Source organism: Musa acuminata, chromosome BXJ3-11, assembly GCF_036884655.1.
Source record: "Musa acuminata AAA Group cultivar baxijiao chromosome BXJ3-11, Cavendish_Baxijiao_AAA, whole genome shotgun sequence".
In the NCBI taxonomy this organism is placed as follows: domain Eukaryota; kingdom Viridiplantae; phylum Streptophyta; class Magnoliopsida; order Zingiberales; family Musaceae; genus Musa; species Musa acuminata.
The window spans coordinates 19,566,590-19,584,430 of record NC_088359.1 but is presented as its reverse complement, the minus strand read 5'-3'; the positions used below and the strand labels follow the sequence as shown (position 1 = coordinate 19,584,430).

General features: G+C 39.1%; 2 protein-coding genes across 3 annotated transcripts; both read left to right on the top strand.

The window, feature by feature from the left end:
* Window positions 1-9,054: 9,054 nt before the first annotated feature.
* LOC103974501 (ethylene-responsive transcription factor 1) lies at window positions 9,055-11,764 on the top strand. Its single transcript, XM_009389352.3, has 2 exons — window positions 9,055-9,512; window positions 10,384-11,764. The coding sequence occupies exons 1-2, from the start codon at window positions 9,263-9,265 to the stop codon at window positions 11,256-11,258; spliced, it is 1,125 nt and encodes a 374-aa protein (XP_009387627.1). The 5' UTR covers window positions 9,055-9,262; the 3' UTR covers window positions 11,259-11,764.
* A 1,064-nt stretch (window positions 11,765-12,828) lies between these two features.
* LOC103974502 (small ribosomal subunit protein uS2y) lies at window positions 12,829-17,329 on the top strand. Of its 2 annotated transcripts, none has more exons than XM_009389354.3 (5): window positions 12,829-13,090; window positions 14,692-14,954; window positions 15,038-15,235; window positions 15,701-15,890; window positions 16,965-17,329. In XM_009389354.3, exons 1-5 carry the CDS (start codon window positions 12,964-12,966, stop codon window positions 17,069-17,071), a joined length of 885 nt encoding a protein of 294 aa, XP_009387629.1. In that variant the 5' UTR covers window positions 12,829-12,963; the 3' UTR covers window positions 17,072-17,329. The 2 variants fall into 2 exon arrangements, with proteins under 2 accessions (XP_009387629.1, XP_009387628.1); XM_009389353.3 differs by having other exon boundaries at window positions 12,844-13,090; window positions 16,962-17,240.
* The last annotated feature ends 512 nt before the right edge of the window (window positions 17,330-17,841 follow it).

Here is a 17,841-nt window from a genome sequence, read left to right as displayed (position 1 = left end):
TATGGTTCCTTTTGGAACCCAAATCAATTTGTTAGGACTAATCTTCTTGAATGGACAATGATAAGTTCTATATCCATGTTTGCAACAAAAGTTGCACTTGTTTTGGTCTGAAACATGCAAGATAGGGTCTTTAATGAAGGTGGTTAGATTTTAGTAAGGACTTCTCACAAATCCGATTCCACTTCTTATAAGAATGTGACCCTTATTTGTAAGGATCATATTCAAAGATTTGCTACCAATCTCAAATTTCTTCAAAGTGTCCTTGAGTAGCAAGTTCTCCTTTTGGAGAATTTCTAAATTATGGCATTTTATACATAGAGCTAAACTATCATTATGTTCAATTTTTAATTTATCAAAATTACTAACAGGAATATCATGCTCCTTTTTTAACAATTTATATTTTCTACTAATTATTTTGTATTCATCAAATAAATCATGGAAAGCATTTAACAATTCATCAAAAGATAAATCTGCATCAATTAAATTTGATACCTCCTCTCTGAAGGCCATAAGTGCATAATGAGCAACTTGCTCAGTGTTGGACTCCTATTCTTTGGATGCGCCTGAGTTATCCCACGTTGCTTTGAGCGCCTTCTTTCTTTGGTGTTCTCTTCTTGGCTTGGGGACAATCACTTTTATAGTGTCCCGGCTTCTTGTATTCATAGCAAATAACTTGGTCCTTTTTGGGTTCAAATTTATTTATTTTTAGTGTCATTTTTAAATTAATTTCTTTTAATAAATTTTTAAAATTTCCTTGTTAGGAGTGCCAAGTCATCGTCAAAGTCCTCATCACTTGAGTTTTCTCTCAAGTGGTCTTCTAGAGTTCTAAGTGTCATATCCTTCCTTTTCTTTGGAAGGATGTCTTCATGCTCTTCATGAGCTTTGCAAGTCATTTCATAGGTCATTAATGATCCGATTAATTCTTCAAGAGAGAAGTTGTTTAAATCTTTAGCCTCTTGAATAGCAGTGACTTTAGGGTCCCAACTCTTTGGAATGGATCTTAAAATTTTATTAACGAGCTCGAAATCCGAAAAACTTTTACCGAGTCCTTTTAGACCATTGATGACATCCGTGAAACAGGTGTACATATCACCTATGGTCTCACTCGGTTTCATTCGAAAAAGTTTATAAGAATATACTAAAAGATTGATTTTTGACTCTTTCACTCTACTTGTGCCTTCGTGAGTCACTTCGATTACATACCAAATATCAAATGCAGTTTCACAAACCGAAATACGATTGAACTCGTTTTTATCAAGTGCACAAAATAAGGCATTCATAGCCTTTGCATTAAGAGCGAAAGTCTTCTTCTCCAATTCATTCCAATTGATCATTGGAAGAGAAGACTTTAAAAATCCATTTTCAACAATATTCCAAAGTTTAAAATCCATGAAAATAAGGAAGATCCTCATTCGGGTCTTCCAATAGGTGTAGTCCGTCCCATTGAACCTGGGCGGACGTGTAATAGAGTGGCTCTCTTGGTTTTCGGCATATGCCATCTCTCTTGGGTTTTAATCCAACTGAGAGTGAACCCACTATGATACCAATTGTTAGGATCGAAAGCACTAAGAGGGGGGGTGGTGAATTTGTGTAATGAAAAACTTTCATTGGTTAAAAAGACTTTCGTATGAAAACCGTTTCGGAAAGAACTTTAACTTGAGAGCAAACGGAAGTATAGATGATGTAAAGCAATGGAGGCAGTTTGCAGTTAAGATAAAGAGCAGAATGTAAATGCAAACCAAGATTTAGAGTGGTTCGATCAATCTTGACCTACATCCACTTTTGGCTTCCTCCTCCGATGAGGTCACCGACGTCCACTAAAGGCTTTCCTTCAATAGGCGAAGACCAATCACCCTTTTTATAGCTTTTCTCCATTTGACGGGCTTAGGAGACAACCCTTACAAGTTTTCACTCCTCTCTTGAATGATCAACACTTAGAAAGAAAGAGGGAGAATAACTCTAGCTTTTATAACACTTTTAAGCTCTCAAATACTCAGAATAAAAGTAAGCTTTCGGTTACCCTTTCATGCAGAAAGTGTGGGGTTTATATAGGCCCTAATTAGTTTGAATTTGGAGCTCAAAAGTGTCATCTCTCGGATTTCTGAGGTCCTGGCGGTACCACCGCTAGAGCTGGGCAGTACTACCGCTTGGCATCTGACACTAAGCGGTACTACTGCTTAGTTTGGGCGGTACTATCGCCTGACGTCACTCGGAGATCGAGCTCAAGCGGTATCACCGCCTGACAAGGGCGATACCACCGCTCGCAGTAATAACTATCGACGGTACCACCGCTTGATAAGGGCGGTACTACTGTCCAGAATTTCTGGGAGACCAAGTCTCCTGGGCGGTGCTACCACCGGCCAGGAATTCTGGGTCCAAATGGGCTGATCCATTCAGCCCAATTTGGGTTTGCCAAGGGCCCAATTGACCCCAGATTAAGTTAATGGGATCACCTCCTAATCCTAACTTAATCTACATGCTAACTATGACAATTAAGACATCAATACTACAGATCGTGTTCCGATGCGTCAATCGCTTCTTCCGACGAGCTTCCGGTGAACTTCCAGTGAACATTCGATGAACCCTCGGCGATGCTCCAGCGGACTCCCAGTAAACTCCTGGACTTGCGATGATTCTCTTGACAAGTTCCGACGAGCTTCTTTGGCAAGCTCTTGGACTACTCGGATTGTTCCTACAAAACCTCCGATGACCATCCGGACTTCCGACGAACTTTCGAATCCCTAGTGTGATCTTGATCTTAACTCCGGCTCAACACCTGCTGCATGTCTTACTGCATCACTATAAAATAACAATTGACTTCATCATCAAAATCCGAGATTCAACACAAACCACTATAAAATCTGGTTTACATTTCTGCTTTGCTATTTTCATTTATTTCAAACAGTCATACTTCCTCATTACTTTAGTTGTACACCCTTACGAACATGTTTCAAGTTAACATCTTTCCAAAATCGATTTTAATCGAACGAAATATTTTTAAACCGACATAATTTTATCCGCTGCACTAATTCACACCCCCCCCCCCCCTCTCTTAGTGCCTACTCGATCCTAGCAGACTCATCGACTACATACGTACTAGGCCACTATACCGTAGTCCTCAAACAATATAGGAGAATCCAATCCTTTGGACCTATTTGTCCTCAGTTACCATGCATTTATAGTCCCTTATCCATCTAATACCCTAAAGATTATATACCGGACTTGGTACTATCAATGTCAAACAGTTTCTACTCGAGTCTCGCTCTAATCGAATTCTCGTGGAGAACTCTTTCTCTCCTAATCTGAATAACCCTAGCTAGAGATTTATTTGAGGAAGAACATATAGGATATTCCTCTTATGACATTGAGAGTGGATGATCCTGTTATATCTCGTATTTTGATGATGAAACCACTTGATATGTGTTTATGATTTAATCTATGTTTTGAGTAACGCAGGATGCTTCGATCAGGATGAGACAATTGACGCAGGAGGAATTGATGTTGCGCTAGAGGAGATCACGTCAGGATATTGGATGGCAGAACGCTTCGGACATCGGGCATCGGGCCAAGGAGAGTGGAATTGCGCCAAGGATATCGGGGTTGCGGAGGTCAACCACCGATTGGGTAACAAGCCGCAAGAAAGGACGATGCACTGAAGAATCGGATGAAACGCCAACCAATGACGTGCCGGGCAACAGAATGTCAATTCGCGTTGTAATAATTATCTAGATCGGAGTAGAGTTTTAGCTTGTGTGTGCAGGATTAACTACGATAACGACGAAGACATAAAGCAAAACAAAGTGTCGGAGTCAAGCACGAAGGATTCATTGCGAGTTCGAGAGTTCGACGGAAGTCCGAAGGTTCGTCGGGAATGCTGCCAGAACTAGCCGAGAATGAGTAGGGAGCTTGCCGAAGGGTTTTTCGGAAGCTCGCCAGAAGGTTCGTTGGAAGTTCGCGGAGCTCGCCGAGAAAGATCGGAGTTTGTCGAAGAAGCTCGTTGGAACTCGTCAAGATCAAATCGTGAAGTCTAGGAGCTTGCTGGGAGTCCGCAGAATGGTTTCCGAGAGTTTATCGGAAAACCGTCGGAAGTTCGCCAGAAGCTCGCCGGAAGAAGTCTTGACTTACGGACTTTGTAATAGCTTAGAAAATGTCTTTAAATTCGTAGTTAGCATGTTACTTAGGGTTAGGATTAGGTGTTAATCCGAAGTAGGGGCCAATTGGGCTCTAGTTCGGACTGGTTTGGGCCAATTTTAGAGCCCAACCAATGAGCTGAAATAGTGTAGGCGGTGGCACCGCCAGATTTGGTGGTGGCACCGCCTAGAACCCGAAAGCCAGGCGGTGGCACCGCCAGCATCGGGAACCAAAGAGAATTCAAATTTTGGAGCCCAAATTTGAATCCTCTTGAGGCCTATAAATACCCCTCAAATCTCAGCTGAGATCACAACCTTTTGAAAAGCAATAGTTTGAGTTAAGAGCCTTAGAATAGTCTTTGCAAGCCTTGTTTTTCATATTGCTTAAGTGTTCACCTCCTCCCATCTTGTTGAAAAGAATTGTAAGAGTGTGAACCACTTGTAAAGGTTGTAAGAGGGGTATTAGTCCTTCCCCTACAAGAAATTTGCTAGTGGAAGTTGAAAGCCTCTTCGAAGAAGGCTTCGCAAGTGGATGTAGGTCATTTTGACCGAACCACTTTAAAAACTGCTGCGTTTTCTGGTTTGCATCCTACTCTTTCCATTTACATACTGCAATCTTCTATACTTAGTTACTATGCTTCCATACGTTTCTAAGTTATCAAGCTTCTAAAATCGATTTCCATTGATATTGCTTTTCATCGTACAAAAGATTTATCAAAACCTAAGTTTTAATCCGCTGCACTAATTCACCCCCCCCCCCCCTCTTAGTGCCGCTCCGATCCTAACAGATCCTCTATCAACACTCAATAGTCCTCATAAGATTGGCTACCACTCCCGATAACCGATTGTATTAGATTTGGAACTTTCAGGCCTATAAGTTCGGTATCAAAGAGTAGAGTGCTCATACATCACATCCATGGTGTCTCAAGTCTAAGGACTAGGTACATCACTATGACAACAGAATCGCTGTTTGACAATAACGTATCATTAACCATCCAGCATTCCATGAGCGGATCAATCAGTGAACTCATTCTCCAATAAGCACCTATATTATGGCCCTAGTATCCCCATATGAGCAGCTATGAGACTAGCTACCTCAATCATATGGATGGGTATACAACATACTAGTTTGTCCGGTTATCTCGATTACCCTTTCGAATAACCTATGACTAGGATTATTTAAAGTCTATGTTTAAAGGTGAATCGGTCTCATTATCGTGATCTCATCACGATTCGATTCGAATAATGGACATCATTATATATATAAACATATACATATATATATATATATGTATATATATATATATATATATATGTATATGAATATGTATATATATATATATATATATATATATATGTATATATATATATGTATATGAATATGTATATATGTATATGAATATGTATATATGTATATGAATATGTATATATATATATATGTATATATATATATATATATATATATGTATATATATATATATGTATATATATATATATATATGTATATATATATATATATACATATATATATATACATATATATATATACACATATATATATATATACACACACATATATATATATATATACATATATATATATATACATATATATATATATACATATATATATATATACATATATATATATATACATATATATATATATACATATATATATATATACATATATATATATATACATATATATATATATATATATATATATATATATATACATACATATATATATATACATACACATATATATATATATATACATATATATATATATAATAAGTAAAAGAGAGTGTCGAGGCCTGACAACATCATGTCCGATATACGATCTCTTGGGTATTAGATGGATGAGGGACTACATATGCATGGTAATTGAGGACAAATAGGTCCAAAGGATTTGATTCCCTTATATCGTTTGAAAACTACGGTATAGTGGCCTAATACGTACGTAGTCGATGAGTCGAGTGAATTATTATAGAGATAATAATTCACTTAGTCGGAATGAGTTCTAATATGTATGACTCACGACCAACTCGATATTGAGCTTAGAAGGTCACACATATATGGTAGGTATTGTAACGAGTAGAGGTTCGGATATAAGATATCCGTTGGAAACTCTATCTTATTAGATATCAAATTAAGAGCCAATAAGAGATTATTGGGTAGAGACCCACTAATATAAGAGGCTTGAGTAGTTGGATGAAGATCCAATACTCAATATGGTAGGATCCATTAGGGTTAAGTTGACATGAGACCTCTATAAATATGAGGAAACCAAAGGGCCATGGGCTAGGTTCTTTTTGGCTGTCACTTCATATTCTTTTCTCTCCCTCTCCTCCTCATATTGCAGCCCCTATTGAGGGTATGTGGATAGTAAGAAGGGACAACCCTTTCTTAATTGTATGGTGCGCATAAGGAAGAGTTTTGGGTAGAGATTTGAGGAGCGTCTTCGCAGCCCCTATTGTGTGGATCATCGCTAGAGATGAAGGCATTTGAACTCCTTCATATAATCCCACAGATCTATAGGAATTCAGGGATATACAATCTCCCTAGGTAATTCTTTTATGCGTAGTTTTTTTATTTCGTGAGTTTTTATGCATTAACTTTTGCATGACGATAAGAAACCTTTTTCTGTGGGAATTCTATGATTTTGTTTTCTATTCTTCCATTGCGCATGTAATATCGCCCCAGATTTTCCAACAATAATCGTATTCAACAAATACTTATTCAACATTATCATATATATAGCTTTTAACTTGTAACTAACAATATCTAATTCATCATAAATATTATGATTTATCTCACAATTTTTTTTATAAATTTTCTTTGACTAATTCATTTTCCCATCACTACTATTATCATTTTCATCATAATAAAATAAATAATTAGAGTCCATAGAAAAGTCTCAAAATCAATAATTTATCATTTATTATATCAATTATTTTATAATTTTTAAATAAAATTAAACATTAAATCAATAGTGAATCATCTCAGCTCAAATCGATTAATAATTATTGAGTTGACGACTAAGATGTTACTGTTTTCGGTAGAGAAACAGTGCCTTAACTATCCTGGAATGCTACGTAGAAAATAAATTAAAATTAATTTATTCTTTTGAGAATTCGTCCCATACAATGCCATAGCAGAAAACATCTGAGCAATGTTGATAGCGACGTCAGCATCGGTAGTCAGTAGAGGAGTAGGGATCCAACTGGGTTCCAGCTGCAGTCACAGCATGCAGTCCCAATGGATGCAGCGTGATGTCGATTCCTCCTCAATGATTCTGGCCATTATCAGAGGAGTAGGAATGCAACTGGGTTCCAGCTGCAGTCACAGCATCCGGTCCCAAGGAATTGAGCGTGATGTCACTCATAGATTCAGATGCTCCGCAGCAAAAGTTGACTGACGCTGTCATCGTCACTGCCATCTTTCCACTCTACCAGCGTACTGGGCTGCAATGGTTATCCACAACGGAGGAGCCTCAGGTTATTCATCAACTTGGAGTGCAGGTGCTGGTGGTGTTGAATCTTCTCAGGGGCAAGCTCTTGGCTATGGAGGGGCAAATTCATCAACAGGGCATGGATGTATATTTGTGCTGTGTTGTTATCAGGAGCCAACTTGCAGCAGCGAAGAGCTGTATGTCCTGCAGCTTGCAGCTTGCAGCTGACCATGCTGTCTCTTCTCCTGTCCCTTTCCTCCTGGGTTTTACTCCAGATTTGGTGCATGCATCTGCTCTTCTAGCCTCTGCTCTCACCTTTCACTGTTGTCCTCCTGCATCTGCTTGTTTTTAAGCCTCTGGTCTCACCTCCTATATTTTCATTCTGGTCCTGCCTGCCTGAGGCTGTTGCAATTGTCACAGTAAAGTGATGATTTGGCCTGTCATCCAAAACTGAAGGGAGTTGCTATTTATTTTTCTCTATTATTTTTTAAAATCATGTTAACAAAATCGATGAGATAGTGTTTATTCTCGTAGTCTTTTTAGATTCGTTTCAAAGAGAGTAAAACTATGTAAGGTTTACAAAATGGATAATTTTTCATGGGGTAAAATGCTTATCAACTAATGATGGGCAAATGATGTGTACTATATATATATATAATATGAAGAATGAAAATATCACTCTTATCATATTTTTTTAGTTAATTATAGATTATTTACTTTAATTAACTATCTATAGTATTTCGATCTTTATATATATTTTTTAAATTATATTATGATTTCTATACGTATGAAAATAAAATATTAAGATTTTTATATAGAATTAAAAATTATATAAAGAGAGAAAAATTTTTATTAGAGTAATGAGATTAAATGTTTGATAAGTATAAAAATTTTAATGTAACTTTTGAAAGTACAGAGATCAAAATATTAAAAGTAATTAATTATAAAAAATAATTATATAATTAATTTTATTTTTTATGAGTAAAATATATAATAATGATAATTAATAATGAATCTCATAAATGATACATATTAATTTGACTTCCTAATTAAAACTTCTAAGGAGATTGAATTTACTCTTATATTAGTTAGAGATAAAAAGAGATTAGTTTTTTTTATATTTATATCGTAAAATGTTTATACCAATGATAATTAATGATGGATCTCGAAATCTATTATGAATTTAAAAAAATTTAATTCTATCAAGTCTCCAATGAGAAGAGACCATTTCTCTCCCAGGAGTACATTTTGACATTCATCCCACAAAGATAATTTCTCATGAATCAAAGTCCTTTCACTGTAGATGTAAACTTCCATTAAGCTCCATCAAGACAAATGACCGTCGCAACACTTACAATAATGTCAAAAGCCAAGACTAATGCATAATTAGCCCAAACCTTTATCATGGAAACAAGGTCACCACAACCCTATCCACATGCATCCTACTCCCCCATTTCCCCACCCCAACTAAACCACCATTAAAGTACTTCCCAACTTTCCCATTTGCAATTACTTTTATCTCGTCCCTACTCGTCCACCAAAATCCGATCTTTCCAACCCAACCCCGTTGGGTATAAATGCCCCCCCGCCTCCCCACGTCTTTCTCCAAGAGGGAGACTTCACCTTGAGTCGAAAAGAACCCATAAAGTAGGAGTCTTGAAGCGGTTGTGGAGAGATGTGTGGAGGAGCGATCATCTCCGACCTCATACCGGCCACGGTGGCGCGGCGGGTGACGGCGGAGCACCTGTGGCCGGGCGGGAGGAGGAGGAGGGGGAAGCAGCAGAGAAGGGAGGTCGAAGAGGACTTCGAGGCTGACTTCCTGGAGTTCGATGATGAGTCGGGGGAGGACGAGTTCGAGGACGAGTTCGATGATGAGGTCGATGCCAATTCCTCTGGTTTCGGATCGAATACCTCCTTTTCTCGAGGTAATTACAAGAAATTAGTTTTTTTTTTTTTTTTTTACTTCAAAGGTTACTTTTTTCCCCCTTCAGAATAGCAGATCCTCTTCCCTAAATCAGCTTTCCTTCTATGGATTACCAAGAAATAAGTTTATAACAGCTCTTTCTTTTGTTCTTTTTTGGTACTTAAGCTTTGACACTAGAAATGGGATTTCTTTTCTCACCCAGATAACTTTTTCTGCTTAGTTTTAGTTTTAGAGTTTTTTTTTGCCAACTGTTTACTAGTTCCAATGAAATCTGTTGTTTGTCTTTTGCTTGATTCTTCTTTCATCCTTTAATTTCTAAGTCAGATCTTTCCGTCAGAAAATCTTATTGTTCAAAATTCCATTATTTTCTAGGTAGATCTTGATTGTTCACAGGCAGCAGAATAACATGAAGTGTTGAAATTATATTAGTAACCGATTGTGGCTGTGGATCCAAACATAGTTTTGGGATAATTGTTATTTGAAGAAGTGATTAAGATACAAATTGATGTTGATTTCAAGATTTTGAAGTTGAATTTTGGTTTGGTCCAAGAAACAAGCATCTTGAATTTGAGAACCAAAATTTGACTGGAATTTCACCTGCAGTTGCTTGGATCAACAGGAATATTTATATGATTTTGTACAGGCACCTCATAATGCGTTAGGTTTTACAATCTGATACGAAAGTAAAACAGAAAAGTTTACTTCATAGTCACTTCGATTCACTAATTTGATAAACTTCTGATTGATGAGTTTTAATGTGTGTGCTTTGAGCAGTGACCAGTTGCTTCCAAATCCCTTACCTTCTCTTTTTGTATGGATTTTGGGAGTGTGAAAACGTTTAGGCTTACCTCTTGTTCTACTTTGTATTGCAGAGATCTCAGTCACTCTAAGATCAAGAGGTTTTGGTGGACCTGCATGCAAGTCAGGCAAAAGGAAGAGAAAGAGTCAATTCCGTGGAATCCGCCAGCGCCCGTGGGGCAGATGGGCAGCTGAAATCAGAGATCCCTGTAAAGGGGTTCGTGTTTGGCTCGGGACATTCGACTCTGCTGAACAGGCTGCAAGAGCTTATGATGCTGAAGCTCGTAGGATTCGTGGCCATAAAGCCAAAGTGAACTTCCCTGCAGGATCAAAATCAGGTGCTAAAAAAAGCATACTGAAACCTACTGCTCCAAGAACTCACACATCAAACATGTCAGAAAAGCTTGAGTGCAAGCATTCCGACCATCCGAATGACCAAGATTGTGTTTTCTATTCTGCTATGGGCCTCTTGGAGGAGGAACTGACCAAGCCTGACTACTTTTACCCCTTTGCAAGTGAAGGACCTTCTGCACCTTGTGAAGGCCTGGATTTCCATTCTGCTGAGGAAGGTGCTGAGGAAAGTGACTCCTTTGGTCATCCAGAATTCATATGGGAACATGAGGACAAAACCCCTGAGATCAAGTTAGTTGATGTTCCCACTGCTATTGAAGGAAATGGTACTGGGTTGCTGGGAGATGATGGTCATCAGGAGAATTTGAAAAATGGTTGTGGAGCGGAATCCTCTGCGGAAGAGACAACGGCAATCAAATTGTCTAAGAACTTATATGCTTTCGACTCGTACATGAATTTTCTGCAGTTTCCTTACACTGAGGGGAGTTCCAATGTGTCGCTCGATTGCCTGTTTGGTGGTGAACTGGCTCAGGATGATTTCAGTACTGTCAACCTATGGAGCTTCGATGACCTGCCCATGGAGGGCAGTGTCTACTGAGAGACTTCGGCTGTCGCTACCGGTGTTCTGTAAATAGGGAGAAAAAATAAGCATTCCAAAGGTGACACACGTTTTCTTTGGCCATGTTGGCTTGCAAGTATCTCCTTGTTCGGAGAACAAATTGGTTCTTTCCCTTAGATTTAGTTTCCTATCTCATGAACCAATTAGAGAAGCTTATGGAGGGTCAGAATTGTTTGAATGCCATCATGAATCAAAGTGTGTTTGGTTTGCAGCATAATCTTCAGGAACAACAGCTTTTTGTTGCTGCTTTGTGGACTCTCGAGTTTACCAGTGTTGACTGTTTCTGTATATGATGTAAGCTAATGGTTTAAGACATGCTGCTGAACCTGGTTCCCTCGTGTGCTTTATTTTCGTTGCTTTCTCAATATTGGAACTGATGTGAAGCCAAAAGGATGACCTTTAGTCGTTGTTGCACAGATGCAAATATATCATGTATCATCAACAATGATCGTTGACTAAATTCAGTTAGTGGTTGACAATGATCACTATCTTTTGTTCTTGCTTTGTTGATGGAAATTCTAAACCGAAATAGTGTTGTAGGTGGATATTCCAGTTCTGTTTTTGTGTTCAATTAGCCTGTAATGGTCTTGTTGTTTCTGGATATATGTCCTTCAGGCAACATGCTAGCTTTTGTTCAAGGAGAACATGACATGACTCGATGAATGATATTTTCCAAAACCAGGAGGCAAAATGGTGGGTAGCAATTTTTTGTAAGTGGTTTCCGGAATGGTTTGATATGTTGGATTGCTTTGTGCTCCAGTTAATTGACCCATTAATTTTTGAGTTAGTGTTGCTTCATAATACTTTACAGGAAGAGACCAAGTCATCCAAGACACGTTTAAGTTTCTCTCTTCTTGACTTTATTCAGGTCTGTCTTGGTATTCAATTCACCTTCTTTTCACCATCCAATACTGATTTCTTGGAGGCTTCTGAGGTTGAATTTATCTGTATTTTGCTTTTCTTTTTATCTGCAATGTCAATCCTTTAAATAAGTGGAAAGGTTTGCATCTAGTTTTACACTAGACTTCACATCACATTCGACAGCACGAGAACCGTTTTCTTCTACAACTAGATGAATAAGCCTAAACCACCTCGATCACTTTTCTGAGTGATGTTGAACACAAATCTAAAGGTAGGTTTGCTCTGTCAGTCGTTCAGATTGGATTGTGCTTGGTGTGTTTAATCTTCAAAAGACACCTGCAGTGCTTTGGGTAGTTAAAATTTCTTTCACCAAAAGGATGATATGAGTTGATGCTTAACAAATGATCTCAAAGAATTCAATACATCTTAACAGGGGTTATCATGGTATACTTTTAATGAGCTTAATAAGAAACTATATACTTTTGGTTACCTCACTAACTTAGTTAATCAAGTGTGCATTGGGGTTTGTTTGGTACGACGTTCCCTCTCAGCACACGCGTAATGCCACGTCATGGGCTGTAGTCCATGGCCCAAGGCCTGTAACCTTGTGGCCTCCGGCTCGGCCCATGTGCATATCAGGTCTCAATGCTCCACCTGAAACGGTTCGGTGCGAACCAGCTGGAGAAACCCGGCCGTTCGGGTTGTGTACCGAGAGATAACCCGCGTCGCTTCGCCTCTATTCCTTTTCCCAGCCGTCGCCACTCGCGAGATTCAAGCTTCAGGGTTTCCGGGGGTGGGAGAGCGAGGGCGCGCGAACGAGGCCATGGCGACCCGGGTGCTTTCGCAGAAGGAGGAGGACATACAGATGATGCTTTCCGCCGCCGTCCATCTCGGCGCCAGGAACTGCGACTTCCAGATGGAGCGCTACGTCTACAAGCGGAGATCCGATGGTGCCCACCCCCCCAACCCCTTCCTTTTAACTTCTTTGTTTCTCCTGCTGCCTGATCCGTGCTTGCTTCCGTACCATCATGCTGTCGAGTCCGGCTCAAATTTTCTGCTTTTTGGTCGTGAGGAGAGCTACGAGTAGTAGATCTCCACGAGGGCTTGTTGTTTTGTTTGCGATCTCGATATGGCATGTTAGTGGCAACGAACTCCAGGGAAGAAATCGTTTTTTGTTCATAGGAGTGGTGATTTTGTATGCTTTGTTTCGGAACGATGGCCATTGACCGCTGTAGAAGCTTGTGACTGTCGTCGACCTTGTTCGGAAGATAAAAGAGTTTTCCTTGGTCGGGTATGAGACTTTGGTGTGGCATATCAAAGTCGGAGTTTTTATCGTTTAGGGACGGAAGTAGGCTTATGATGTAGCTGAAGTCGTCCATGAGCTGTGTGCTGGGTTTTGCTAGAAATTGTGACCGTCCCTCATGTAGATGTCACTAAGATTTTGCGTACACAAAATATTCCTCGCCGAGCTATCATTAATGAAAGTGCTGGTTGAAGGGGAAAAAGAGAAAAAAGGGAACAAGAGTGACACTGTGAGCTAAGAATCACATATAAGATCCGATTATTTTTCCTAACTGATGTGAATGGCATAGGAGTCATAAGCAATGCAAAAAAGTGACTAGTAGACATGGACCTTGATATGTTTTATCAAAATAACTTAATGAAACAAAAGTGCACAGCAGGCTTTAGAGCCTTCTCTACCGTTAACACCAGTGGTTCTTTTTGTCAGTATGGTTTACCAGTTTGTTCTACTTAAGAATGTCGTATCATTGTAATTGTTATTGGATGACATTGGACATCAAAACCCAATAGTCTGATTGTTCTCAGTGGGGTATAGTTGTAGAAGCCAAAACATACTGATTATTCAGCATCTTCTACTATCAAGAGCTTAGAAAAATCATAATTACCATTTGACTGGAACAAACGTTCAGGGGTTTGAACCAAGTATCTTGTCCAGCTGACTGTGATGCCTTGCATTTAAGTTAATGATATGGTTTTCATTAGTCGAATTATCAGAGAATATTTGATCTTTTCTGTAGTCATTTGCCACTTACGAATGTAATGCTGGTAAGCACTGTGTAAATGTACAGAATTTGAAGCATACATCCACAAATCAGTAATCCTATTCTATTACTACCAATTTTAATACTTCGCAACATAACTGATTTTGATTTGCAGTAATTGTGAATTAACTGAAGCAAGAATCAACCTGATTAAGCACTAAAACTAATCAAAACTAATTAATGAACTTACTTAAAGGCATTCGAATCTTAGAGATGACTATAGTTTGATGGACATTAGATTTCATCTGTGTACCATCACTTGATTGTTTGTATATGATCAGTTTGTTTCAAAAACATATATGATGTTCCCATTGTTAGTAATCTGAAACATTTAAACACATACATTTCTGTTTCCTAGTATTTGTTTTTTTGCATCCCAATTATTGTTTTTTTTTTGTTTTAATTTTCGGTGTAGCAACTTATCTTTCATGGAACCCATCAATCCTTACCTGCCGGTTTCTCAAAAATGCATTTATTTAACTGTTCAGGTGTACATATCATCAACCTTGGTAAAACTTGGGAGAAGCTTCGACTAGCAGCTAGGGTCATAGTTGCCATTGAGAACCCTCAGGATATTATTGTCCAATCTGCACGACCATATGGCCAGAGAGCTGTTTTGAAGTTTGCACAGTACACTGGTGCTTCTCCTATTGCAGGAAGGCATACACCTGGAACCTTTACCAATCAGCTTCAGACATCCTTTAGTGAGCCTCGTCTTTTGATCCTTACTGATCCTAGAACTGACCACCAGGTAAGAAAATCAGTATACAAAATAGAAATTTTGTATTTGGATGGATAGGTTTGTTAAAGAATGTCCAATCCATTTACCAACAGCCAATCAAGGAGTCTGCTCTTGGTAACATTCCAACAATTGCCTTCTGTGACACTGACTCTTCAATGCGATATGTTGATATCGGAATTCCTGCAAACAATAAAGGAAAGCTCAGCATTGGCTGCCTCTTTTGGTTGTTGGCAAGGATGGTGCTGCAAATGCGTGGCACCATTCCTCTCGGGCGTAAATGGGAAGTAATGGTAAGTTTACATAGACTGTTCACTTTCCAGTTATTGTTTTTGGTTCATAGCAAGCTATGTGTCGATGGATGCACCTTTGCTTAGGGTTAAAGAAATCTTAATGACAACTTCTACAAAGAGTTTATTTGTATCCTCTTAATTGCACAGCAGGTGTGCCAAAGCACAAATCTCGTGAACTTGCAAGTAATTTCCTTCAAAATTCTACGTGCCTTTGGGTGTAAGCTTTAAATATCTGCTGATGGGTTCCTGTGGATTCCAATCCATCAAACACGGATGGTTCATCAAACTAATGTGATAATTTTTCATCTTTGTTCTCTCTCTCATTGAGAAACAACATAGTTTATCTTTAAAAGTTAGATCATTGATCTTTTCTCTGTCTGCAAAGTTGAGGAAGATTCATCATCAGGTCTTTTTTGAAGTATTCTTTAATTACCTTTATTTTCTAACCAAGCAATGTTACTGCAGGTTGATCTGTTTTTCTATAGAGATCCTGAGGAGGCCAAGGAGCAGGAGGAAGAAGAGGCTCCAGTTGCACCTGATTATGGTGCAATGGTACCAAATGATCAATGGACTACTGAACAGTGGATGCCCGATGGTGGAGCTGTATCTTCTGTAGAGCCTCCAGTTACCGGGGTTGAGTCGACTGCTGGTCAAGGTTAGTCTCGCTGACCACATGTCGATATGTATCCTTTTTCAAAGCACCACCACTCTCCATATAATGATCTGTACAATATAGTTTTTATTTGCCTCTGGTATGCTCTGATCAAATCTCTAGGTTAGTGTCACTGACCCAGTTTCATCTACTCCCTCTAACAAGTCATTGGCAAATGATACTTTGGACATTTCCAATTTTGTTTTCTAATGTCCTCTCTCATCACCTTTTATGTGTAATGATCTACCATTAACCATCAGTTGAATAAGGGTATAGGAATTCCAGGATCCGATCAACATGTTGGACAAATATCCACATCTCAAGTTTTCTGCAATAAATAGAAATAAATTTGGTTTACCCTGCTTGGTTTACTGAAAAATCGTTGTTGTTGACATATGAAAATGTGAAGAAAGAGAATGAAGGTCATGTGATTTTACAACCTATAGATCAAGGTTCGCAATACCGTACCGTACCGGTATTTCGACCTGGGCTCGGTACTGGTACGGTACGGTGTATCGAGCGGTACACTCAGGTGTACCGAGCACTGTAGCACTGCTACAGTGCGGACCGGTATCGGGCGGTCCGTGTACCGACAACCTATCGGACCGGTATGTATCGCCCGTACCGGGCGGTACGGCTCGGTACGACAGACACTGCTCTAGATATGATTATATTATGATTCAACCAGTTATATATTTTTTATTAATAGCCTTCTTACTCCGAGGTTAGTATTTGTCTCCTTGTCATCACATTTTTTATGGTGATTAAATCTCGACTTGTTAACCTGTGGAACACAGAGCTCTTAAATTGGATTGATTTCTTGTAGTTGGATGGCACAGAAAGTTCGTCGTTATAATTCTTGCAATTATGTCCAATATAGGATAGTTTCAATATCAGAACTAACATCAATTTTTAAGAGCACAATTTTGCGAATTATATACTTGCACGGGACTAAATCTTAGCTGTAATGATGGTTTGAACAAGTACATTTTGATCCATTAGACATAGACGTACCTTGTCCAATTCCATGTGCTCCAAGGATTGGATCCAACATATTTATGTCTTTCCTATCAGCAGTTCCTGTGGGTGCGGAGGGATGGGATGTGGCTGCTGCTCCACCTGTGGAAGCTGGTGCTGTTGCTCCAGGCGTTCCACCTGCTGCTGCTCCCACGGGCTGGGAGTAAAATGAATGTGACGAGTAGTTCCACATATGAGAATTTAATTTTTGTTTAGGCATCACTTTCAGTGCCTCTCTCTTGCTTTTTTTTATTTATCGTTTGGCCAGCCATTGTTATATTTTGCCAATTTATCTTGAAACGTTTCAACAAATTTGACGCAGATCCTTCTTTCTTATCTTGTTTTTTGTGGTCATTAAGTTTATATTGTGAATTATTGTCTTTTAAGAATATTGAATTCAGCGAATACAAGTTTCTTTTTTCTAATGGTTATTTATATGGAATATAATGTATTTGCTAATCACATGCATACATATCTTGTTGTAAAGTTATTTTGTGCTGCAATAGCCAGAATAATAATTAGAAGAATGACTTCTGCAAGTGGAAGGATGATGGCGGTGAACAGGTTTCGTGGCGGCGGCGTCGTAATCGCAACTCCTCGTTCCACAATCTGACCATGCTTTCGTTTGATGCCATCAAGTCTTGGAAATCGGCTCTATCGCCTCATGTTTTTTCTTCACCTTCACAAGCCCACTGCTTCCATCGTTTTGTTGTCGATATCGTCGGTGTCGTCTACATCGTGAACCACCCCTTTGGCGTCACGTTGTTGGCAGCGGAGCTTTGGGGATTGCAACAGTGTTGTTTGGGAGCGATGACCTTGATGTGCCTGAGGTCGAGGGCGACAACAAGTACTGTGAATCACGCCCAGAGTAGGTCGACATAGTAAGTCGATAAGGGAGGTGGACTTGTGGATCGCTTCACTAGGAGGACAAATATAG

Bases quoted from the DNA above. Each gene is read 5' to 3' on its own strand.
- LOC103974501 (XM_009389352.3), top strand. From the start codon at position 9,263: ATGTGTGGAGGAGCGATCATCTCCGACCTCATACCGGCCACGGTGGCG. The intron at 9,513-10,383 runs GTAATTACAAGA...TTTGTATTGCAG, and splicing joins GAATACCTCCTTTTCTCGAG to AGATCTCAGTCACTCTAAGA.
- LOC103974502 (XM_009389353.3), top strand. From the start codon at position 12,964: ATGGCGACCCGGGTGCTTTCGCAGAAGGAGGAGGACATACAGATGATG. The intron at 13,091-14,691 runs GTGCCCACCCCC...TTAACTGTTCAG, and splicing joins CTACAAGCGGAGATCCGATG to GTGTACATATCATCAACCTT. The intron at 14,955-15,037 runs GTAAGAAAATCA...ATTTACCAACAG, and splicing joins ATCCTAGAACTGACCACCAG to CCAATCAAGGAGTCTGCTCT.